General features: G+C 41.2%; 1 protein-coding gene and 1 pseudogene across 1 annotated transcript; one reads left to right on the top strand and one right to left on the bottom strand.

The window, feature by feature from the left end:
• Positions 1 to 6,980: 6,980 nt before the first annotated feature.
• Positions 6,981 to 7,412, top strand: LOC126602943 (uncharacterized). The gene has a single exon (XM_050269746.1). The coding sequence runs from the start codon at positions 6,981 to 6,983 to the stop codon at positions 7,410 to 7,412; it is 432 nt and encodes a 143-aa protein (XP_050125703.1).
• A 1,272-nt stretch (positions 7,413 to 8,684) lies between these two features.
• Positions 8,685 to 9,793, bottom strand: LOC126602942 (photosystem I P700 chlorophyll a apoprotein A1-like; annotated as a pseudogene).
• Positions 9,794 to 25,728: the final 15,935 nt, after the last annotated feature.

Below are 25,728 nucleotides of genomic sequence, written 5' to 3'. Positions count from 1 at the left end.
AGAAAAACAAGGAACAAAAAACAATCTTCCTTCCTTGATTTATGCCTAATCACCTAACAACTAAAGCAAGGGAAGCACCCCATGCCTACACCCATGCTACCTACCAGCTAGGGTAAGTGACAGATAACTTCTTCCAATACTCCCCTTCAAGCTGGATCAAATGGGTCGATTGATCCAAGCTTGGACAAGAGGTGATGAAAAATAGCAAACGGTAATCCTTTTGTGAAGATATCTGCAAGTTGATCATGACTACGAATGAAGTGTGTATCAATCACCTTGGACTGCACTTGGTTTCAAATATAGTGGCAGTTAACTTCAATGTGTTTAGTTCGCTCATGGAAGACAGGATTTGATGCTATGTGCATCGCAGCTTGATTATCACAGTAGAGAGACATATGTTGCTGATGAGGAAACCCTAAGTCCAATAACAGATTATTGAGCCAAATAAGTTCACAAGCAGTCGAAGCCATAGCACGGTATTCTGCTTCTGCACTAGAGCGCACAACTACGTTTTGTTTCTTGCTCTTCCAGGTGACTAGGTTACCTCCTACGAAGGTGCAGAAACTAGCGATAGACTTGCGATCGAGAGCGTTCCCCACCCAATCTGCATCTGTATATCCTGAGATATGAGTGTGATTATTGTTGCGCATGAGAATCCCTCTACCAATGGAGCCATTCAAATATCAAAGCACACGATGAACAATCTTCATGTGATCCATGCTTGGAGCATGCATAAACTGGCTAACAAGACTCACGACATATACTATATCAGGGCGAGTGATAGTTAGATAAATGAGTTTGCCAACCAATCTCTGATAGTACTCTATATTGGGAATGAGATCACCGTGAGATTGCAGCTTCAAGTTACTATTCAAAGGTGTGCGAGTAGGTTTACAATCTGTCATGTTGGCCTCACGAAGAAGATCAATAACATACTTGCGCTGATTTAGAAAACAACCCTTGTGAGAGTGTGCCATCTCGATCCCTAGAAAATATTTACGAATGTCGAGATCTTTGATAGCAAACTTGTGACTGATATTGTTTAAGAGCACTAATCTCTAACATATTATCACCTGTCACAATGAGATCATCAACGTAAATAAGCACCACAAGTTTACCCGATATGCTTGAACGCACAAATAAGAAAGAATCAGCATTGCTCCGACAGAAACCAACTCTTTCTAGAACATGACTAAGCTTGGCCTACCATGCATGTGGACTTTGCTTGAGACCATAAATGGATTTATGAAGTTTGCACTCCATTTCAGGATTGTTTGATTGAGGATGACCTGGAGGCAGTTTCATGAAAACTTCTTCTTCAAGCTCACCATGTAGAAAAGCATTTTTAACATCCATTTGAAAAAGAGGCCATGCATTGTTAATGGCAACAGATAATAGCACACTCACAATGTTCATCTTTGCCACGGGAGCAAATGTCTCCTTGTAATCCACTCCATAGGTTTGAGTAAATCCTCGAGCAACCAAACGAGCCTTGTTTCTTTCAATCATGCCATCTGAATGGAACTTGGTCTTGTATACCCAACGACCTCCCATAGCCTTTTTTCCTTTAGGAAGTTTCACTATAGTCCAGGTATTGTTTTCATAAAGAGCTTGAAGCTCTTCTGCCATAGCAGCTATCCACTCACTGTGTAGATTAGCTTCTTGAAAGCTTTGTGGTTCATAGGTTTCAGTAATTGTATTGAGGAATGCAACAAATGAGGATGAAACTTTGCTGTAATTAATAGCAGAAGTCAATGGATACCTGGCATTGTAAGTTACATAATCATGTAAAAGTTTCCTCTCACGGGGAGGATTTCGACGAACTGTGGGAGATTGAGTTGCTGGCAATTGAGAAGTTTCTTGGTTAGAAGGACTACTTGAGGGTTCTAATGAGATAGGTTCTTCAGGAACCACAGGTGGAAAATTCTACAGGTTGCGAGAATCAACCTCATTCAATACCTAGTCCCTTGAAATATCTATTGTACCCTCTTCACTTGGATATGGTATTGGGAACAAATTAAGCAAATTCTCCCCCTCTCTAGAATAGTTCAGAGGTTGAGTGAAGTAAAGCATGGTTTCTTCAAATTTCACATCTCTTGAAACAACTATTTTCCTAGTTGTTGGATTGTAACATTTGTAACCCTTTTGAGGGGATGAATAGCCTAGGAAAACACATTTGGCAGCCCTTGGATCTAGTTTATCATGATTTGGTGCTTGTATGTGAACGAAGCAAGTACATCCAAAAACTCTCAAATGGGATAGATTGATCTGTCTATCTTTCAAGACCTCATAAGGTGATTTAAAGTTCAATATCTTACTAGGCAATCTATTGATGAGATATGCAGCAGTAAGAACACCTTGTGACCAAAAATTTTTAGGCACATTCGAGTGAAACATAAGAGCTCTAGTTTTTTCAAGTAGATCTCTATTCTTCCTTTCTACTACCCCATTTTGTTGAGGTGTTCTAACACAACCAGTTTGATGTAATATACCATGTGTACTTAGATAGTTAGACATGTTATGGGACATATATTCGGAGCCATTATCTGATCATAAGACATGAATGTTTGAAGAAAATTGTGTGTTTACAAGTCTATAAAAATCTTGAAAAACTTCCAACACTTCACTTTTAAATTTCAAAAGATACAACTAAGTGATCCTTGTGAAATCATCCACAAAAGTTACAAAATATTTGTATCCGTCAAAGGACTCTAGGACTGGTCCCCAAACATCGGAATGCACAATTTCAAAAGGATTACTAGCCCTAGACAAGGAGGAAGTGAAAGATAATCTAGTGAACTTAGAGAAGTGACAAACATCACAGGAACTTGTAACTTTGCACAGGTTTGGAAAAAAAAAAGACAGAACTTTATCAAAAGGATGTGCAAGTTGTTGGTGCCAAAGTTGTTGTGCTTGAACCAGGCTTGAAGTGACTTGGAAAACCTTGGGAATTTGGACATGCTTGGAAAGGTAGTAGAGGCCATTTAAGAAAAAACCTTCACCAATCGTCTTCTTGGTGGTGATATCCTAAAAAACCATAGTTTTTTGGGAGAAAATAGCAAGGCAGTTTAATGAGTTTGTGATTTTTCCAACAGATAAAAGCTGAAAAGGGAATGAGGGAACATAAAGAGTCTCAGACTCGACATCACTAGAAATCAAATGTGTTTTCCCTCTCCCTACAACCATAACACCCTTGCCATTAGCAACTGACACTTGAGATGGACATGAGAGTTTTTCAAAATTATGCAGATTTGTAGACTTGTTAGTTATATGATCAGTAGCTCCTGAATCTATAATCCAATAATCATGCACATTACCTATTTTGAGAGCAGTTGAGAAGGATTGTAAGATACCTGGAATATCTTGTTGTGTCACATCTTCATTTTCATCCAAAAAACCAGTAAATTGCTCGAGTAGAGCAGCTTGTTTGTTGTCACCTTGACTAGTTGATCCTTCATTGTCTCCATGACCTTGTTTCTTGTGGAGGAAGGCAGCAAATTCATTGATTAGGATGGCTGGATTGGAGGTGAACTTATGTGCTCCCTCGGAATGAGTGGTGACGGTATGATTTGCCTTGTAGGATAAATTGTGTGAACCCTTAGGAAAACCCTTGTAGTTGTCCCTAGAAAACTTGGGCCTTAGTTCAGGTTTGAAGAATCCAGCAATGATCTCATGTATGTCCACCAGTGTCACGGTAGCTACATTTCACAATAGGTTTCTTTCCTTTGTAGCCCTTCTCTTCACTAGTTTTGTGGTTAGAGAGATATACCCTAGCTTCTGGTATATTTGCCTATAATTCCACAGTCATGATTTTTCTGCGAGTTTCTTCCCTTTGAATCGTGGCACACACACTTGAGAATGAGGGAAGATTAGGATTCTTGAGGACATGACTTCTGAGATCTTTGTATTCAGGACTTAAACTCGCAAGAAGTTGAAATATTTTGTCTTCATCAGCTCTCTTGGTCAGCACGGCAACGTCAATGGTGTGTGGCCGATAGACATTCAACTCGTTCCACATGGTGGTTAACTTCCCAAGGTGCTGCACAAATGAGTTTCCTTCTTGTTGTAGACCAGCAATATCCTTTTTTAACTGGAATACTCGAGCTGCATTATTCTGATTCCCATACATTTCTTTGAGATTTTTCCAAAGGATGCAGGAGGATTCAGCGTAGCTGAAAATTTCTACAATCTTTCATCCATAGAATTGAGTAGCCATGACATGACCAACTGGTCCTTGCACAACCAATCATTGTAATATGATGGGACACATTAGGCGCTGGAATAACACCATTAACATAACCAAGTTTTGATCGTCTTCCCAAGGCAAGAGTGACTGCTTTCTCCCAGGGAAGATAATTGAACTCATTTAGTAAGACAGAACTGAGACATTGATTTGGGTTGACATCAACATCTAAATGAAATGAAGATGGCACAACATGCGAACTAACTTCTTCACCATGCATTGAACTCTCTTCATCCATGATAGAGAATCAGGAAAAGCTCACAGATCTCTCAAGAAACAACTCAGAAGCAGGTCGATTAAGATCACTGCTCTGATACCATATTGAAATTTGAAGGTGTATATTTTATTATGAAGAAACAAAGTACAAAGATAGCTCATATATATGAGCGTGGGAAGAAGAGAAAAACAAGGAACAAAAAACAATCTTCCTTCCTTGATTTACGCCTAATCACCTAACAACTAAAGCAAGGGCAGCAACTTGACTAACAACTAAAGCAAGGTTAACAATTCCTTGAATTAGTGAGAATGACAGCCATACTCAAGTTGTTAGACAGCACCCCATGCATACACCCATGCTACCTACCAGCTAAGGTGAGTGACAAATAACTTCTTCCAATAAATTCTTTCACCTTGGAGATAAAATCAGAGGATCAAAAGTTGTAAAGAGATTGTAACCCTAAATACATCAACACAAATTTATTACTTTGTACACGTGTTCTTATTTCATTTGTTACATGATTTTCTCGCTTATAATAATCTCAAAAATTTTAAAAAGAAAAAGAAAAAGAAACATATAAGGATAACAAAATATATGATCACATGCTCTCAATAATAGTCACTGTTATCTTCCGACGAAAATTAATAAAGGGGGTTGATCTTCATGAACTCCAGGACAGTCTCCACCAAGAGACTAAATGCCAGCGGAGCAATACATGATATAAACGTATATCAAAATACTTTGTGGGTCACAGACTCACAATCGTCAAAGCCGATGAGATAAGCACTAAACTATAGGAACCGGAGAATGTGCATTGCTAGTCAAATTCCAAAAGTCCGAATGGAAAATAACAAGAGGGCATGTGTATATGGTTGGTCTGGGTCATTTTTTTTTGTTGGGTATAAAGATAAATCTTACAAAGCCCTAAGTGAGGTACTCAGGTACGTGCTTAAATATTACACAGGAATTGTATATTATTGGCGTATAGTTGTCTTAATGTCCCTGTGCATGTGCTCTTTTGCCTCGATTTTTGATTACTAATGATATTAGTTTTATATTTATGGGATGTTTACTTGTCTATAATTTGATTATTCTGTTTGCTAAATATATGAGAATGAAAATACAAGTGAAGCTCACACAACCAGGATTTCTACTCTTGTGCACAATCATAAATTTTTTGTGACAATTTCGTATTGGTGGCTTTTGTAGTTCCGTTGCAGTTTTCATTTGACCACTTAAATAGAAAGTCCATTGCAGTTTTCATTTTTACAGTTTAAATAAATCACATCCAACATTGGATTTTAGTATGATAATTGCGAAGTATTGGTTTTACTAATTTTAATTTTTTGGATACATTTTCTTTAGATTCTTTCACGTTTCATTTTAGTATTGTATTGGCCATTAGATGGATTATGTAGGTTTTGATTTCGTTCATTCGGAGTTTGTTTGAGTACATTGTTTATGATTTATCTTTTGAATTCTTGCTTTAGTTTTTTAGACTGGCAAATTGTATCTTGTTGCGGGGTTTGAAACATTATTGAAGATGTAGAAATTTTCGAAAATGTGCCAAACAGTAGTGTTTATATACATATATTATATCTTGATCTATTTTCCAATCGAAACATAGGATCTAAATAGATCACTCAAAGTTTACGCATTCTTCATATAATTACCTAAAAATGTAAACGGGGATTTTATTAATTTAACTGGGTTTAAGGAATTTATATAGTGATAATAATTTCTAAAATCCCAAATAATGGTTTAAAAGGTTATAATAAAAATTTTAACGTCGTCTATTAGTTTAGTTTCAACGACCTCTTCTTTAAAATAAAAATATAACTAAAAAAAATCTTGTTATTATTGAGTAAGACCATCTCCAATGGTTGGGCTAAAAGCCAAATATTTTAGCCCAAAAAATTTAGCTTTTAGTCCAAAAACAATTTTTCTGCTCCAACCGTTTTGGCCTAAAATTTTAGCCCGAGATTATTAAAGAATGAACTTAGGCTAATTTTTTTCGTAAATTAAATTTAAAAAATAAATAAATATGTAGACTATCGTAAATTAATTTTATGAACATTTTAATCTAAAAAAAATTAAATTCCGATAAATATTGAAAAATGACTAAATTTTCCACAAAGCAAGCCTTCAACTTTTACCAATCTTTCAACCCTGGGCTAACTTTCAATTCACCAACCGTTCAACACCAAATTTTCAATTCACCAACCGTTCAACACCAAACTTTCAATTTTCACCAACCGTTCAACTTTCATCAATCATCCTCGATATAAACATATGTCCAGTATTTGTTGATCACACAACCTTTCAACCTTCAATCATCCTCTATATTCACCAATCTTTCAACTTTCAAAGAGTTTTTGTTTCCTAAAAATCCTTAATATCTCATCAATGGGTGATAGAAGAAGGCGTAGCATGGCAATGCAGATGGCACAATACCAAGCAAGGATCGAGATTGAGGATGCATAATTGTTCAACGTCAAAGTTAAACTTATCAACTCGTTTATGCAATCTGAGCACCATGACGAATCTAGCCATCGTGGTTCTGTCACGGGGCGTTCATATGTGCATCGTGATAGAGAAGACTGTCATGACCGAATGATGAAAGATTATTTCATCAAGCGTCCGAGATTTCCTTCTCATGATTTTCGGAGGCGGTTTCGGATGAGGAGAGAGCTTTTTGAAAGCATCTTGAATGCATTTGTTAATCACGACCACTACTTTGCAAGAAGGCTAGATGCCACAGGCCGACATGGTCTATCACCTCATCAGAAGCTCACATCTGCTTTTCGCATGCTAGCTAATGGGTGCTCTGCAGACTCAACTGACGAGTATTGCCGACTTGCAGAAAGTATTGCTATTGAGAACCTGAAGCACTTTTGTAAGGCAATTGAAGGCATATATAGAGCCACATACCTCTGCAACCCAAATCGTTAAAACTTGAAGAGGCTTCTATGCAAGGCAGACAAAAGAGGCTTCCCTGGCATGATAGGAAGTCTCTATTGTATGCATTGGGAGTGGAAGAATTGTCCTACTGCTTGGGCTGGCCAATTCAAGGGCCATCATGACAAGTCTAATTACGACCTCTAATATGCTCTCTTACCATGTTGAACAATTTGGAATGGAAAGAAATGGTAGAAAGATAAATTCGAAGAATTGTAAGAGAAAATTGAGTTTTGTGTGGATGTTTAAACAAATACATAGGTATTTATAGAGTTTTTTGGTGAATTTTGAGTTACATAATTTTTTTTTAAATTATTTTAGCTGTTGGATTTAAATTGGGCTGTTAGATCTTTTTTTTTACCGTTAGATTTGATTATATTTGATCTCAGCCGTTGGATTCAATGTATTTTAAAATAACATATTTAAAAAAATCAAATTTGAATCTGGACCGTTGGATCAACCAACGGTCCTTGAAAACTGCCGTCTGATTCAAAATGTAGCCGTTGGAATTCAATGGGTGGCCGACAAACCGCTGATAGCGAGGCCCACCCCTGTCGGGAACGAAATGCAGGCGCTCCGCGTGGGGCACGTTGGAGCGTGAACGGGCCGAGACTGGCCCAAAGGCTAGCAAGTCCAATCTCGTGGGGGGGGGGGAACCTAGGGGGTATTTGGTCCAGAAATAACATTTGGCATTTAGCCCAAAATTTTAGCATGGATTGGAGATTGTTTGGGGGGTAATTTGGCTTTTAGTCCCCATTGGAGTTGGTCTAGGGGCGATGGGGAAAGTTATTATCCTCATCCAAAAAATGATAAAACATACTAAAACGAAAGGTGAAACCTTGGGCTTGCGTTGATCTTTTTTTTTTTCAACAAAAAAATATCATTCTTGTAGGGCTAAAAGACAGATATCACAATCACTTATACACAAACCTCATGTAGGGCTAATAGTTTTCATTTTCCATCTCATGGAAAACACTTTTCGCTCCGCTTAGCCCTACAAGAATGATATTTTAGTGATAGGTTCTATAGGAACCAGACGATCCTATTTGGTCAAATACCTAACGACAAACTCATATGTTCCTTTCATTAGAGTATTTCAAAACAAGTTCTTAGCTAACAAGCCCAAGAGTTTTCTTATTAATGATAGTGAAGATATTGATGATAGCGACGTTAGTGACGACCATGACTTTGATACGGAGCTGGAGCTTCTTACTATGATGAATGCGATAACTGTGGATATGATGCCATAAATAGACTAATTTTATCTCACCCTTCTAAGTCTCCCCAGTTTGTCCTATACATGTAACCCACTACCAGGAAAAGAATTACAATAGTTAAATTATGGTGTGCCATATCGGTTAGCCAAAGACCTCTAATTACTGGATTTAATCTTCCACAAAAAGTAATGAATTCTGCATATTTTGGCCAATTCAAGGTGAAAAAAGGGTTGCTCCCTCAGCAAAACTAGGTTAAAGTTGAGCCATTCAAGATAAATTCATGAGGGAGCATAATCTCTTTAGGATATGCTCCAATGTTTAAAAATTAGTTAAATGCTAAAGGAATGTGTACTTGGTGCCCCGTCCAAGAAAGAGAACCAAGGCCTAGTAGCCATGCTAAATGGTGATTTAACATAGACTCTACATCTCGAAATCAAGCTAACTTCATAGCAGCTTCGTGAAAATAGAACCAGCCAACAAAAATCATTAAGGTAACAAAGAACAATGCACCAATTGCAGTACAATAGAGTTGTAATTCACTAGTTATTCCAGATGCTTGCCAAATTTGAAAAAGCCATAGGTTATTTCTATTCCTCGGAAACCCCCGCCTACATCATCGTTTAATATTTCTTGATGCACTATTGACCAAACCACCAGGGCACTAGGTCCAATGTGAGTAGGATCACTTAGCCATGCCTCATAATTGGAAAAACAAGCACCATGGAAATACATATCACTCAGCCAAAGAAAGAAGATGGAAAGTTGTTCGAAATGGGCACTAAATCCTTTTCGAGAGATCTACTCCAAATCACTGGTATGGCTATCAAAATCATGAGCATCAGCGTGTAGATTCTAGATCCAAGTGGTAGTATCAGGTCCCTTAGCTATTGTTCTTAAGAACAGACCTGATCTAGCCCATTCCTTGAAAGAAGTTTTTACGAAATAATTATTTACCAAAATTTTAACTATTGGTTTCAGTGAATGAATAATCATTGAGTCCTCCTCTTTCCAAACAACACAAACAAAGAAACCCGCCAATAAATAGTTAAGTAATTAGTGAACTTATGAGAGATGTTTAGACTTAGTTTTTTCTCTTCCATCTCCCATCTATCTATTTTCTTTAGTTATTCACCAAATCAATTATGACCTAGAAGTTGATCCAGGGCAATTGTTCAGATCTATTATGACATAGTCGTGAGGCACTTAACGGACCCTTTAAATCTTATAAAATCCCTTTCTGGACTTTAATTCGCAAAAACCATTTTTTGTGCAACCTAATGCATTGATATCTCAATTGTAGGTTCCTAAACGGAACTACTTTATACTTTAGGGCTTACAAAGAACATATTACTCTATTTCGTACTCTATTCCAAATCAAAATTTCACAAGAAGTCATTACTAAGAGATATCTCAGTATTTAAATTTAGTCATTCCAATATTTCTTTTATTAGTTTTAATAGAAGAAAAAAATAGATTCTCCACTTTATCTGTATAAATCATTTATTCCTACAAAAATATCAGATGAAAAACAACAACCTTAGAAATGATACAATGAAATTCTTTGATTGGTTTTTCCTAGAGAAATGATCCTTGATAGGGACAATAAACAATTAAGTAGAAATTGTTATAAAAAATAAGAAAAATTAGTATCCGGTTCCTAGTTCTTACTGTTTATTAACTAAGACCTTATTAGTTATCAAATTTTGATTCAAGTCCCTAGCATTAATGTGATAATGAATTTACATGTTTATTATATATTTTTTTAATATAAAAATTAGTAATTAATTTAGGGTTTAATACTCACACCTCTATTAAACTTCTAATTAATTTTCAATTCAAACATTTCCAAAATAATAAAAAATTAAATTAAATTAAGTTTGTACCTATTAGTTTTTTTTATATATAAAAAGATTCTTAATTTTTAAACTTAAATGTACCCATTCATATCTGTGAACACGGAAAATTCCTGAAACGAAAGAGACAAGAACGAACGTGCACAAACAAATATTATGTATTTGATGATTTTGGGTTACAATCTCTCTCTATTTGATCCTCTAATTCAATCTCCGTAAGGTGTTGATTTGTGGATGTGCGATTGATCCAAAGGGCCGTTGGGCTTGATCTAAGGATGAACGTTCTTCAAGGGCCGTGGACTTGATCTTGAAGGTGGATTTGAGCGGATCTTCAAAGGGGCTTTTGGGCTTGATCTTTGAAGAACAGTGATGAACGGATCTCCAAGGGCTTTTGGGCTTGATCTTGAAGAATAGTGATGAACGGATCTTCAAGGGCTTTTGGGCTTGATCTTGAAGATGGATGATTGTTGATCCAAGGGTCGTCGGGGCTTGATCTTGGGATGAACAGTTGTGTGGATTTATTGATGTTGTTGATCCAAAGGGCCGTTGGGGCTTGATCTTGGATGAACGGATGATGAACGATGGTGCTTTCTTCAAAGGCCGTCGGGGCTTGATCTTGAAGGTGGATGATTGTTGATCCAAGGGCCGTCGGGGCTTGATCTTGGAAGAACGATGAACGAAGAACGAAGAAGGCTTTCTTCAAGGGCCGTCGGGGCTTGATCTTGAATTGGTGGATGATTGTTGATCCAAAGGGCCGTTGGGGCTTGATCTTGGAAGAACGATGAACGAAGAACACTTTCTTCAAGGGCCGTCGGGGCTTGATCTTGGAAGAACGATGAACGAAGAACGAAGAAGGCTTTCTTGATTCTTCGGGAACCTGGATGCTTGAGAGCTTCGGAGTTTCAGAGCTTCAGAGCTTCAGAGCTTCAAGGTGTAATATCAATTGGTCTCCAAAATGAATGAAATGGGCTTGTATTTATAGAATTTTCCAATGCCTAATTTTGAATATAATATCCCAGATGAAATAAGTCGTTTCTGCCAGGTGTTGACACGTGTCCTATTTGATGACTTTTCCAACTCATTTCAATTTTCGTTGAGTCACACGCTACTTGCAAAATTTATGTAATACATGAGCGTTGACACTTTGATTTATCGGTCAACATTTATTTACGAAATTTCGATGTCTACAAATGCCCCCACTTCAAGGCATGTCGTATACATGTGCTTGTCACGTGTAGGAGATGCGTCTTGAAGTCCCTTACTGTAGATATCGATCCAAGGGCCGTCGAGGCTTGATCTTGAATTGGGCTGGAGATTTCTTCAAGGGCCGTTGAGGCTTGATCTTGAATTGGGCTTGAGATTTCTTCAAGGGCCGTTGAGGCTTGATCTTGAATTGTTGTTTGAAATTTCTTCAAGGGCCGTCGAGGCTTGATCTTGAAGGTTGAAATTGGACCACAAGGAGCTTTATGTGGCAGATGATCTTTGGCTTTGGTAGTGGGTGAATCGACACGTATTTTGTTGCGCTTGTTGACTTTCCACAGCTTTGATCTTGAACTGGGTTGAAGGATTTTCTGGGTTCCTCCAATTGTTGATTTTCCACAGCTTATTCTTGAACTAGGTTTTGATTCAAGGGTGGTAGACACTTAATCTTGAATCGGACTTGTGATTTCTTCCAGGGCCGTCGAGGCTTGATCTTGAAGGTGGCTGGAAGCTTCTTCAAGGGCCGTTGAGGCTTGATTCTTGAAGGCTGACTCGAACACATGGCAAGCAGGCCCGAGGTGAAGGTGACGACTTGTTGCTTTGTTCAATCTTTCTAATTCACACCTGAGCAGTTTGGTCAACGGTATGATCTTCAAGATTGATGGGCTCTTCTTCCAGTTGGTGACTTGGTCTTTAAGGATTTGATTCAAGGGTGGTGAATCGGCACGTGCAGCCCACAACGCCTAGTAAGTCGACCCAAGAATTTGAGGGTCAAAACGAGTTCACCGTCCTCAGGCAGATGCGACATCTTCTCGAGTTCTTCATCTCAGACTCTTTCTGCTGAGTTGATTGTGCATGCTGCATTCTTCTCTGCTTGTTTCTTTAGGCAGATGTGGCAGCTTCTCGAGTTCCTCAGTTCGGACTCCTTCTGCTGAGTTGATCGTGCAGACCGCATTCTTCTCTGCTTGTTTCTTTAGGCAGATGTGGCAGCTTCTCGAGTTCCTCAGTTCGGACTCCTTCTGCTGAGTTGATCGTGCAGACCGCATTCTTCTCTGCTTGTTCCTTCTGCACCTTGTCTCCACATGCTGCAAGGTATCATTTTCACTTGCCTTATCTGTCCTCCAAGCAGATGTGGCAGCTTCTTTGAAAGTACAGCAGCAGTGGAAGGCGAGTACTCGAGAGCAGTGCTAAGTAGGCAATCAGGGAAGGGTTCCAAGCAGTCGGTTCCTTACCCGAGTTTGAGTGGAAGTTCCGGCATATTGTTTTTTATACGACCAATATTGCATACATTTTAATGCCCTTTAGTTTAGATTTTTGTTATGTTTTTTAGTGAATTTAGTTTGTTTCATTTATTTTATGTTTTTCTTAGATTTGAAGAGTGAAGATGAAGAAAGAAGAAAAATGAGCATTTTGGCGATTGAAGTGAGTTATGTGCCCTGGAAGCAGAAGCTGTTTGTGCAGATCAGTCAACTTGACGGAATAAACTGTACTTCCTCAGAATTAACCAGCTGTTGAGCCTTATACCATTGGAAAGATATGGATGTTAGCTTTCAGAGGAATTTTACGGACTGTGATTTCGAGTTTCCTAGACGATGTTATGAAAGTTTTTGTACAAGACGTCGGTCAGCCAAGTCTACGCGGAAATTGCAAAGTCTGTTGGGTTTTTCAAGTCATAATTCAGTCGAAGCCCAAAGCCCAAGATAGAAAACGTTGGAGATGATTTTAGTCCTATTTCAAATGGGTCTGGAGTAATTTACTTGGGAAACTTACCTGCCACATCATCAATTATCCAATACAAATGAGGAAAAGAGTAAAAAAAGACCTAAGGATGCTAGGATTTTGACGAAGATATAAGGGAGAGATTGTAGGAAGCAAAGGGAGGTTCTCTGGTGAGGGATTCTCTGCGTGTTTTTGGAGGAGCAGCAGCCGCTTTCCATCTTTCCTAAGTTTTTCATGTTCTTAATACTTTTAATTATGTTTTCTTATTTTATGAGTAACTAAACTCTTTTTCTAGGGTTAGGATGATGCCCTAGCATGAATGTCTATGGTTTTTAATGTTATTCATTGGATTTCTAGTTTCTTTTAGATGAATGCTTAATCACTGTTTGAATTGTTACTGTTTGTTTGAGTTCTTTGATTGATCACCTTAGGACTTTGCATCTAGTAAGATTGGAAGATGAATTTGAGGCTGAACTAGCAATATAATTCAATTAGCTTCTTGTGGTTAAGTGTGGTAAATTACATTATTGCTTGACAAAGAATAATGGTTTGCTTGGTTCCCTTGTTTTCTAGAGCGTAAAGAGTCCTACTTGTTAAATTTATGCCTTAACCAGGATAGACTGCATGTTAGGATATACGACCTCTGCCTGAACTAGGAGAGAATCGTTCACTTAAGGAAAACTAAGGTCTAATGTGCCTGACAAGGACTTAGATACGGGAATTATCATCTAAAAAATTGAAAGATCCATTGAATGCATTGAAACCTAAATTAGATTGCTTGTGGTTGATTCCGAATCCCTAGACTTTTCATCACTTGCCTTAAAACACAACATTTTCTTCTCTTTAATTTCAGTTTTTACTTAAGGTTCTGTTTTTGTTCGTTTATAAAATCATCACAACAAATTCTTCACATCCTTGATTGATTTTATTAATTAAGATCGAGTCTAGTCCGTTGTTTGAATTTATAGTTTTGTGTTTGTGTGTTATTAATATTATTAGATTTGGTTTAGTTTATCGAATTGGAGATTGAATTAGAATCCTCGTGGGAACGATACTTGGACTTGCAAAACGCTATATTACGACTACTTTGTGCACTTGCAAGTTTACATCAGTTTTCTTTATCCTTGTCTTTGTAGGTAGGAACAAGGACAAAGGAAAGGACAGGGAGAGTGCATGATATGAGATACTCTTGCTTTCTACCCTGGTGATATGAGATACTTTTGCTTTGGAGTCATTAACTTGCAGAGGTACTCCAAGGAATAAGGAACACTGAATGACTCGAGAGGTTTCGTTGGGAAAACATTTTTTTTGAGATGAAGAGAGGCTCTGTGTGTCTGCCTTGCTATGGAAGGTGAAGGTGGACAGTTATAGGAAATTCGTTAGTACCTGTAGAGGTACTATCCTTTTACTCGTGTCGGTAACCAATGCGTGATTGATCAGTATGGCTTCACGTGCTTTCTTCTTTATCAGAATTTTTCGACAAATTGTCCGTAATTTTCATCAAGCTGAGCGTGCGTGTGATAGGTGTTGACGAGGCTGAAAAGACTGGCGCCTCTTCGATATCTGGGATTGGCGCTTTAACAAATTGCCCGTGATTTCCGCAAAGCTGAGTTTGCGTGCGACGGGTGCTGACAAGGCTGAAAATACTGGCGCCTCTTCGATATCTGGGATTGGCGCTTTAACAAATTGCCCGTGATTTCCGCAAAGCTGAGTTTGCGTGTGACGGGGGCTAACACGTCTGGAAAAGCAAGATGCTTCTCCGATTTCTGAGCTTGCCTCTTCGATTTTTGAATCGGTATTTTCGAACTCTGAGCTTGCCTCTTCGATCTCTGAAATCCCGTTGAGTGCTGATTTTTATAGAGGCACGTAGTTCGTTTTAAGCACACTTGAATTTTCGCTTGCAGAAACTCCCTTCTTGCACTTCTAAGGTCTTGATCTGTCTGACCTCTTCTTTCTTCAACACCTTTGAAAATGTCTGGACCTTCCGACCGTTGTTTTGACTTGAATCTTGGTGAAGAGGCAGTCCCGCCTTCTCCAGACAACATATGGCGCCCATCATTCATATCCCCTACTGGTCCTCTTACCGTTGGGGATTCGGTGATGAAGAATGATATGACCGCTGCGGTGGTGGCCCGGAACCTTGTCACTCCCAAAGATAGCAGACTGCTTTCCAAGCGGTCTGATGAGTTGGCTGTTAAGGAGTCTCTGGCCCTTAGTGTGCAGTGTGCGGGTTCTGTGTCCAACATGGCCCAACGCCTATTTGCTCGAACCCGTCAAGTTGAATCGTTGGCGGCTGAAGTGATGAGTCTCAAACAGGAGATTAGAGGGCTCAAGCATGAGAATAAACAGTTGCACAAGCTCGCACACAACTATGCCACAAACATGAAGAGGAAAATTGACTAGATGCAGGAATCTGATGGTCAGATTTTACTTGATCATCGGAGGTTTGTGGGCTTGTTCCAACAACATTTGCCTTCGTCTTCTAGGGCTGTACCGTGTAGTGAAGCTCCGAATGATCAACCTCCGATACCTCCTCCTTCTGTGGCCCCGCCGACCGCTGAGGCTCCGCCTGAGCAACCTTTGTGAAGGCTCTCCTCCCTCTCGTCTGTTTATCTTGATTTATGTATATGTACATATTTGTAATTTATTGGAAACATTAATAAATGAGCTCTTTTTTTTTTTTTTTTTTTTTTTTTTTTTAATACATGAAAAATCCCTTTGAATAAACTTTTCAATGTATCAATATCCTTTGAGAAGTAAACAAAGATGATCGATCACTAACAAAACTCTACAGCTAAAACGTGTTACTTGTGGTGATTGTTCCATCTCAAACATACAGCTAAAGCTGTATGTCCCTTTTTTTTTTTTTTTTTTTTTTTAATATGCTGCTTGTAGTGTCAGGCCGATATGGGCGTTAAAGCTTCTCCCGGCTTTAACAAAACACGGTGAACATGGGCGTTAAGGCTTTTCCCAGCTTTAACCAAAGCTTTTTTTTTTTTGCTGCTGCATGTGTGTATAATCATTTACGGTAAACATGGGCGTTAAAGCTTGTCTCAGCTTTAACCAAAGCTTTTTTTTTTTTTTTTTTTTTTTGCTGCTGCATGTGTGCATAATCATTTACGGCAAACATGGGCGTTAAAGCTTTTCCCGGCTTTAGCACAACACGGCAGTCATGGCGTTAAGGCTTTTCCCAGCTTTAACCAAAGCTTTTCTTTTCTTTTGCTGCTGCATGTGTGTATAAGTAAGCCTTCCTGCAAGGCTTTTGGACATGTATCCGCTCCTCTCCATCTGCTTGAAAGTTTTAACCTATCAAGTGTAGTTTCATTTGCACCGAAGCTTGCTGCTCCATGCTTTGGTAGCTTCTTTGGACACCATAACTGCACAGCCACCATCCTTGCTGCACTGCCTTTGTCACCCTTGCTGGTTGCCGCACCGCCTTACGTCCTTGTTGCACCGTCTGCTGCACACCATCGCACTGCCTGCCATCCTTGCGTTGGTAGCCGCCGAGTACAGCGGGTCTTCAAGCAGCTGGAGGGCCGACGATGAAATGATGCCGACGTACGAGGTGTAGCCGGTGGAGCTTGGTAAAGACAACTTTTGCTGTGGAAAGTTTCAACCTGGCGAAGAGTGGTGCAGCTTCCTCACTTTATGTAGTTCTTTTTATCTCAGTGACAAACTTCTTTTCTTCTAACTGCAGTGCTCTGATTTCCTTTTCCATCCCTCTAGCAGCAGGGGTCATTTCTTGCTTGTTCTCCCAAAGAGCCTCTTTGGCAGTGGGTTTCTTACTGAAGCTGTTCCTGGCGCAAAGGCTGTAGGAATCAGAGCACTCGGACTCGAGCAATATTCATATCAAGCCATGTTAGTAACTCATGGATCTCTTCCGCATTTCTCTTGTTGCTGGTTTATGATGCGGCAAGAACATCATTCGTGCACCTAGTGACCTCTTGCCTCAAGAAGGATATCTCATCATCCCGTCCTTGCAACTGTGATTGAAGCTTTTCCACCTCAGCAAGGAGGCTTGCAGCTAGCTGATGTAGCTCATCAAACTTACTGACAGTGACGGAAAGCCTTTTCATAACCTTCCCGCGGGAAGTTTCAAGGTTCTCCAAATCTAGATTCTTTTGTTCCACAACCTTTTCCAGTTCCTTAATCCTGGAAGTGTGACCTTGCATCTGCATGCATGCATATATATATATATATATATTTTTTTTTTTTTTTTTTTTTTTTTTATTTGTTCGTCCCGTGACCTTGCGTCTGCATGCATATATATATGGCAGTTAACTGCTTGTCCCGTCGCCTGTATATATATATATATATATATATATATTTTTTTTTTTATTTGCTTTGTCTTGTCATCTGCATACATATATATATATATATATATATATATGTACTTTTATTCCTTTGTGGCGTCTTCTGCATGCATATATATATATATATATGTTTGTTTGCTTGTCCCATCACTTGTCATCCGCATGCATATATATATATATATACACACTTATTCTTTGTCCCACATTTATTCCTTGTCCCGCCGTCTGCATGCATATATATATATATATATATATATATATATATATATATATTCCTTGTCCCACATTTATTCCTTGTCCCGCCGTCTGCATGCATATGTATATATATAAATATATATATATATATATATATATACATATTTGTTTGTCCCAGTCTGCACATATATAAAATTTCTTATAATGTGCGCACCTTCACTGATGGATTTTTTTGTCGTAATGCTAGGGATCTTTAATTACGAAGCTTTCAGAGGCGTGGTATTTGGAGTGCGCAGGGCGTGAGCATATTTGTGCCTTCTGCTGCCTAGGGTTTGCGCAAGAGATTGCAACGGGGTTTCGTTGTGTAGTGCCTTTTGCTGCCGCTTGGAAGGACTGTCCCGTAGCTACCCGTTTTGCCGTGCTGCTGCTGATTTGTTTTTTTTTTTTTCGAGGTCATGGTATTTTTTAAGTGTTTTAAGGGCAACACCCTTACCATTCTTGCGCAGGCAGGTGACTCGCAAGATAGAGGAACGACGTTGAAGCTTTACGAGCCACTGACTGGTCCTAAAGCGCTTACTCTTCCTGCGAAAGATAACTCCATGCATATTAAGTCGTGGTCTTCCGAAGTATCTTGGGATGTGGTAGATTCTGTCCAAACAGATACGAAGAAGAAGGCGCGTATCTCGAAGATTCTTATCTTGAATCCGTCGCACCATGCTGGTGACAATCATTCGGCCTCATTTAAGCTACTTGGTGATCACATCCGCATTGGAGCTAAGGTTTGGAGGGGTACCCTGTCTACTGCTGGAGAGGCTGTTTTTGATGAGTTTTATTGGGAGTGGCTCGAAGATGTCTTAAGCCGATCTAAGGACGTGCTTACTAAGGTGGACCTTTACCAAGCCGTGTATGCGTCTTTGTTTAGTTACGATCGCCATCCTTCCGTTATTCGTGCGTTCTTAGAGTGTTGGTGTTCGGCCACCAACACACTTCACACGGCGCAAGGGGAGATGTCAATTTCACTTTGGGATCTTCACCGGATAGGAGGTTTGCCGATCCAAGGCAAGTTTTACGACGAGGTAGTTCCCAGCGCAGAGGACCTTTCTCTTTGCAATAACCGAGGATTGCCTGCAAGTTGCCGCTATTTGTTTTGGGCGTATCACAGGCTTTTCCAGGATGCTCGGGGTAAATCAGGCGTGAGGATTTCCTCATGGATCCGATTCTGGTACTGGGAGGCCATGAGATATAAGAAGCCTTTGAAGAAAGTTGGTTGTAACAAGACCACTAGGCCAAAGGGCGATTCAGACCCGTCCGGTGTTATTGGCGCAACCAGGCGTCGCTCTTCTGACGAGTTGAGAGCATTTGAGGATCTCAGCATAGCACCAGAGCATGTGGAGGAGTCTTACCTGGCTGCTTTCTTAGCTTGTTGGCTTTGTAAATTTGTTTTCCCCGCAGGCGACGTCAACTTAGTTCGCCCTGGAGTTTTCAAAGTTGCTAGCAAGATGGCTGCAGGTGAGTCTTTTAGCCTCGCTATTCCGGTCTTAGCCAGCATTTACAACGGCTTGAGCATGGTTTCTGACTCGGCAAACACTGAAGATCGTGCTGCGGTGCTTCCTTACCACTATGTGTATGGTTGGTTGGGTGAGTATTTTGGCACTCATTTTTCTCTGTCAACTCTGGATAAGTCAAGACCTTCCTCATCGACCGGAGCCAAGCTAAGGCCTTTAAAGACGAAGTATTCTGGTGTGCTCTCCGCGAAGAGCCTTGACGATTTGCAAGCGCGAGCGCTATTTAAGAGTTGTGAAGACTTGAGGATGGACCCCTTGGCGAGAGTTGGCTCGGTGCGGCGAGGCATCATAGACAACTCGCATCTCCGCTTCTCAGACTTGTCTTATCTTATAAGCCTTCGCTCGGGGTTTGTTTCTTTGCGGCAAGAAGACCGATGTATCATCCAGTCATATAGCCCCCACCGTTTCAGCAGGCAATTTGGTTTTGTCCAAAGCGAGCCAGGCAAGTTGAAGGAAAGGAACCCATCGGTATCCCTGCAAGCCGTGTACATGCATTGGGAGTCTTGTACCCGTTCATGCACAAATGTTGTTATTACGCTGCCGGCCAATGATGAGTTCAAGAGTAATCCAGTGACCCGTGTTTACGCACGTTGGTGGTCAAAGACACATTATGAGAACTCGGGGACGGTAAGTGGCGCCAATTCTTCTCACTTAAGTGATGATACGTCGAGAGAGGGTTGTCCTGTAGTTTCTATGCGAATGGTACCCCTTGATCGCGCGAGTGCGGCTCCCTTACAAGATAGACCTGTAGCTTTAACTCTTCAACGTATATGCTTGTCTCCTCGACATCCGGATGCTTCTGAAGAGGCGGGGGATGAAGGTGACTCGCACGAAGATGGATTTATTTTGCAGCAGCGTCCACAAGTTTCAAACAAGCGACCACTTGAGGATGCTCAGGCTGACAGTGATGTCAATTTTCGTCACAAGAAGAAAGAAGTGTTTAGAACTCCTCAATTCGATGACCGTGAGCCATTTGAGAGAGATGTATATCCTTTATTTTCTCTCGTGATTTCTTCTGCTTTTGTCGTTTTGGCTTTTATTTCTAACATCTTTCTTTGTCTTCTTTAGGTTGGGCCTTCCCGTCATTTTGATTTGGCAACTGCAGATGTTTATTCCTATACGGAGATGCTATTTGCAGGTAACCTACCTACAGACGGGGATATCGGGGATCTTCCTGGTGCAGAGCTTGTTCCGAATCCGTCGAACTTCCCGAGTTTGCTACGTGTGGGTGGGGGTATGCAAGAACCCGTCATGCGTCCAACGCCTTTGCCAGCTAGCTCTGAGATCTCTTTGAGAGGACCGAATCTTAGCGGTACTGAGCGACTCATCCATCGCATAAGTCTTGGTGCAGCAATGGAGATCAAGGGCCATATTGAGGCGAGGATTTCTAAGTGTCCACTGGAAGACCTCCCGTTGCTTAATGAGGATTTGTCGAAGTTTGTTTCAGTGATTGACAACCTTAACGTTGATTCCTCCTCCTTGAAGATCAAGATTGCCGAACTCATGGCCGCCTCGACTGAATATTCTTCCTTGCGTGCTATTTCCTTAGAGAAGTTGAGTCTAGATGTCAGAGCTCATCAGCTAACCATGATAGACTCATCACTGGCTCAAGTCCGGTTATTTCAGCAAGCTGTTTCAGGAGATTATCAAGTCACGGAGGCTTCGTTCACTTCTGTCCAAGGGCGTCTAGATGCATTGGCGCGAGAGCGAGAGCAGTTGATAGTCGAGGCATCACAACTTGAAAGTGTCCTCGCAGAGCAGGGAATTGCACTTTCTCAGTACCAAGAAGAGATTTCACGCCTAGAACGAGAGAAAAGCACAACTATTGAGTTACCCATCTTGTCTCCCACCGAGGTAGAGACTTTGAAGACCTTGGAAGGCTCGCTTGGAGATCGCCTTCGTGGTTTTAGAGACATAGTTTTCAAGTAATATTTCTTGTAATAAGGCCTTGGAGCCAACTCCTTCTTTCAAAGAAATAAAGCATTTATGTTCTTGATTTTGCTCTTCGATCATCAAAGTGTTTACTTATTATTATTATTATTTCTTTTAGATGGTGTGACTGTACTTGAAGTTTTGACACTTCGAGTTGCCTACGTACCCTTTGTTGAGGAGGGTCAAGTCATAACGTAGTTCAAAATACACTTTTTTTTTTTTTTTTCAACGTACGCAGTTTATGCTCTTGCGGGCCAGGAGCTTTGGTTCATGCAGTTTAGGCTCGTGCGAATAAAGAGCGGTAATTTGTTGCCTTTCAAGGGTAGTAGCGCTTTAAGAATCTGTCGTTGATAGGGCCGATCTTCAAGCCGTCTTCCGCCATGATTAAGTAGGCGCCATTGGTGTAGACTTCTTGTACTACGTATGGTCCATCCCATTTTGACGTGAACTTGCTCTTTGTCTTGTGAGTTGTGATGATAGGCCTACGCAATGAAAGGACGAGATCTCCCATTTGAAAAGACCGAGGGAGAACTTTCTTGTTGAAGGCTTTAGAAAGTCGCGCTTGATAACACTCCAGGTGCTGCTGGGCTTCGAGTCTTTTCTCATCCAGTGCCTCCAGTTCTTGAAGACGCAACTTTGCGTTCTCTTCGTCAGTCAAGCCTTCTTGTATAGCCATCCTTAGCGAGGGGATTTGACTTTCGAGTGGTAGAACAGCTTCTACGCCATATACAAGAGAATAAGGTGTGGCTTGGGTAGGCGTTCTATATGTTGTCCTGTATGCCCATAGGGCTTCGCCTATTCTTTCATGCCAGTCTTTCTTTGTTCTACCGATTACCTTCTTCAGGAGGTTGCACAATGTCTTGTTGAATGCTTCTGCAAGACCGTTGGCCGGAGCATGATACATGGAGGATTTGCGCTGCTTGAACTTGTACTTCTCGCAGAGCTCGTCCATGAGTCGGTTTGAGAACTGCTTTCCGTTGTCGGTGACAATGTAGCGAGGCACCCCATATCGATGGATGATATGTCCCTTGATGAAACGGACGACAGTTTCCTTCTTGACTTCCTTCAGGGGTATGGCCTCAGCCCACTTAGAGAAGTAATCCGTTGCAGCCAGGATGTAAGCCTCTCCTGTAGATGACTTTGGCGTAATTGGTCCTACGACATCCAATCCCCATGCATCGAACGGCCATGAAGTAGCTGTGGGGTGTAATGGTTCAGGCGGTTGGTGTATGAAGTTGGCATGAAATTGGCAGGCTTGGCACATTTTGGCGTATTCTAAGCAGTCCTTTACCATGCTTGGCCAGTAATAACCCATTCTTTTGAGCTGGAAATGAAGCTTTGGTCCAGACTGGTGCGCTCCACATATTCCTGAGTGTGCTTCTTCCATGGCTTGATTGGCTTCTTCCTCGCCTAGGCATCTCAGAAGTACCCCTTCAAAAGATCGCCGGTAGAGTGTCCCTTTGTAATAGAGGAAGCGATGTGCTCGTCGACGTACTTCAGAGCGGTGTTTCGGATCATCTGGAAGCATTCCATGCTCCAAGTAGTTGATCAGAGGCTGTCTCCATTCTTCAACGTTGACCGGAAGTATTGAAATAACGTTTGTATCACTTAGTACTATTTCGGTGACAAGTGGGATTACCCATCTTTGGCAGACTGGCACGTTTGTAGCTTCGTCTTCTCCTAATGTCATGCTCGAGGCTAGGTTGGCGAGAGCGTCTGCCATTTGATTCTCTTTTCTTGGCACGTGTTCTAGTGTTACGGCCTCAAACCTTTGTAGCAACTGCGTTGCCAGCCGGAAGTATGGGACAAGGTCGTCTTTCCTCACCTCATATTCCGTCAGGAGTTGATTGATTATGAGCTTTGAGTCGCTGTATATCTCAAGGGCTGCGATTTCCATGTTGATTGCCATTTGGAGTCCGAGGATCAGTGTTTGGTACTCAGCGACGTTGTTGGTGCATAGTTCGCTTAGCTGGAATGAATAAGGGAGTACTTGCCTTCGTGGCGACATGAATACTACTCCTGCCCCCGCTCCGTCTGCTCGTGCAGATCCGTCAAAGAACATCGTCCATGTCGGGAATATGTCGATGTAGAACATTTCTTCGTCGGGCAGGTCGTCTACGATTTTCCAATCGGCTGGGATTGGATGGTCGGCAAGGAAGTCTGCTAGCGCTTGTCCTTTGACGGCTTTAGCTGGGACGTAGATGATCTCGTATTGATTAAGAAGTAATGCCCATTTAGCTAGTCGCCCTATCAAAACTGGCTTAGACATGACGTATTTGACCGGGTCAGCTTTAGCAACCAAGTGGATGGGGTAGGCATGCATGTAATGTCTGAGCTTCTGGATGGCAAACATCAAGGACAGGCACATTTTTTCTATTGGGGAGTAGTTCAATTCAGAGCCGGTAAGCGTTCGGCTGAGGTAGTAGAGCGCTCATTCTTTCTGGGCCTCGTTTTCCTGTGCCAAGAGTGCTCCAACTGAACTTTCCTGAGCAGCAATGTACAATATGAGCGGTTTCCCTGGTACAGGTGCCCCCAGGACAGGTGGACTTGATAAATACTTCTTTATGCTTTCAAAAGCGTTGTTACATGCTTTGTCCCATACGAACGGAACATCTTTGTTCATGAGTCGACTGAACGGTTGACAACGCCCTGCAAGGTTGGAGATGAAGCGTCTGATGAAGGCTAGCCGACCTTGTAGACTTTTCAACTCGTTCAGGTTTCTTGGCTCGGGCATGCTTTGAATGGCCTTGATCTTTGATTGGTTTACTTCAATGCCCCGATGCTTGACAATGAAGCCAAGGAACTTTCCAGATGTGACGCTAAATGCACATTTTAACGGGTTCATCTTGAGGTTGTATTTTCGCAACCTTTCGAACACTACTCGCAAATCCTTCAAGTGATTTGATCTTTTCTTTGTCTTGACCACCACATCGTCCACATAACATTCTACGTTCTTGTGTAGCATGTCATTGAAGATCTTCTGCATCGCGCGTTGATATGTAGCTCCAGCATTCTTCAGACCAAAGGGCATCACCTTATAGCAGTAAATACCTTTCGGAGTGCGGAAGGCTATTAGTTCCTTATCTTCAAGAGCCATGCGAATTTGATTGTATCCAGAAGAGTCGTCCATGAATGACAGTGCCTCATGGCCAGTGGTTGCGTCCACCATGATTTCGATGATTGGCAAGGGGAAGTCATCCTTTGGGCAAGCATTATTGAGGTCTCGGAAGTCCACGCAGACACGTATTTGTCCAGATTTTTTAAGGACTATGACGATGTTGGAGATCCACTTGGGGTATTGCACCTCTCGAATGAAGCCTGCTTCGATCAACTTGTCAATCTCGGCCTCGATTTGTGGGATGAGCTTGGATCGATAGCGTCTTTGAGTTTGCTTTATTGGTCGCGTTCCAGGCTTAACTGCAAGATGATGCACCGCAATGATAAGGTCGAGGCCGGGCATTTCCTTGTAGGTCCAAGCAAAGACGTCATTGTACTCTAATAGCAGCTGGTAATACTTCTCTATCTCGTCCGCACCTAATAATGCACTCACGAAGATGGGCTTCGGTTCCTCACTTGTGCCTAAGTTGAGTTCTTCGAGATCGTCAACCGTGGCTTGCCCCCCATCTTCGAGTTGTGACGGTGCCGCCATGACATCTTCCTCGAGGATTTCTTCTTCACCTTCTTGGATTGTGATGTGGAAAACGTCTTAGGCTTCTTCTTTGGTGTTATCCTCTCGAGCTAGTTGGCATGAAGATTGTCCAGTGCGAATGATGGTGCGCCTTTTCACTTTCAGTGATCCGACTGTGTTAACCTCCAAAATTGCTTGGCGCTTCATTCTTGAAGGAATGGAACTTCGGACGTCATCCTTTTCCGCCAGGCGATCGATCTCTTCTGCTTCTGGTGTCGTCTTTCTCCTTTTAGAAGGCTCTTTGGCTTCTCCAAGTCTTTCCATAACTGACTGTCGTGGAGGGGAGCTAGTCTTATTGCTTTGCTTTTTAGGTTTCGATAACCTTTTAAAAACAGAGCCTCGAGATGCTGACGTTTTGAGCCTTTTGAAGACGGAAGTTTTGTTTTGACCGCTCATGAGTTTAGGTGCCGAAACTCTGGCATTTGAACAGTTCATTCTATCGAATACTGATGTTCGGGGGGCAGGTTGAGGCTCCTCTTTATCTTGTATAATGCTTACGCTGATGTCTTGAGCGCTAACATTTTTTGCCTTGCTGGAGATCTTCACCGGTGCATTTGGTGTGAAGCCAAGTCCAGCTTTGTTGTTGTTAACCCCGTAACCATGCTTCTCCAACTTCTTCTGAGTTTTA

This window comes from Malus sylvestris, chromosome 15 (assembly GCF_916048215.2).
Source record: "Malus sylvestris chromosome 15, drMalSylv7.2, whole genome shotgun sequence".
Lineage (NCBI taxonomy): Eukaryota > Viridiplantae > Streptophyta > Magnoliopsida > Rosales > Rosaceae > Malus > Malus sylvestris.
Note: the sequence above shows the minus strand (reverse complement) of the source record. Positions and strands in the feature narration are given on the sequence as shown.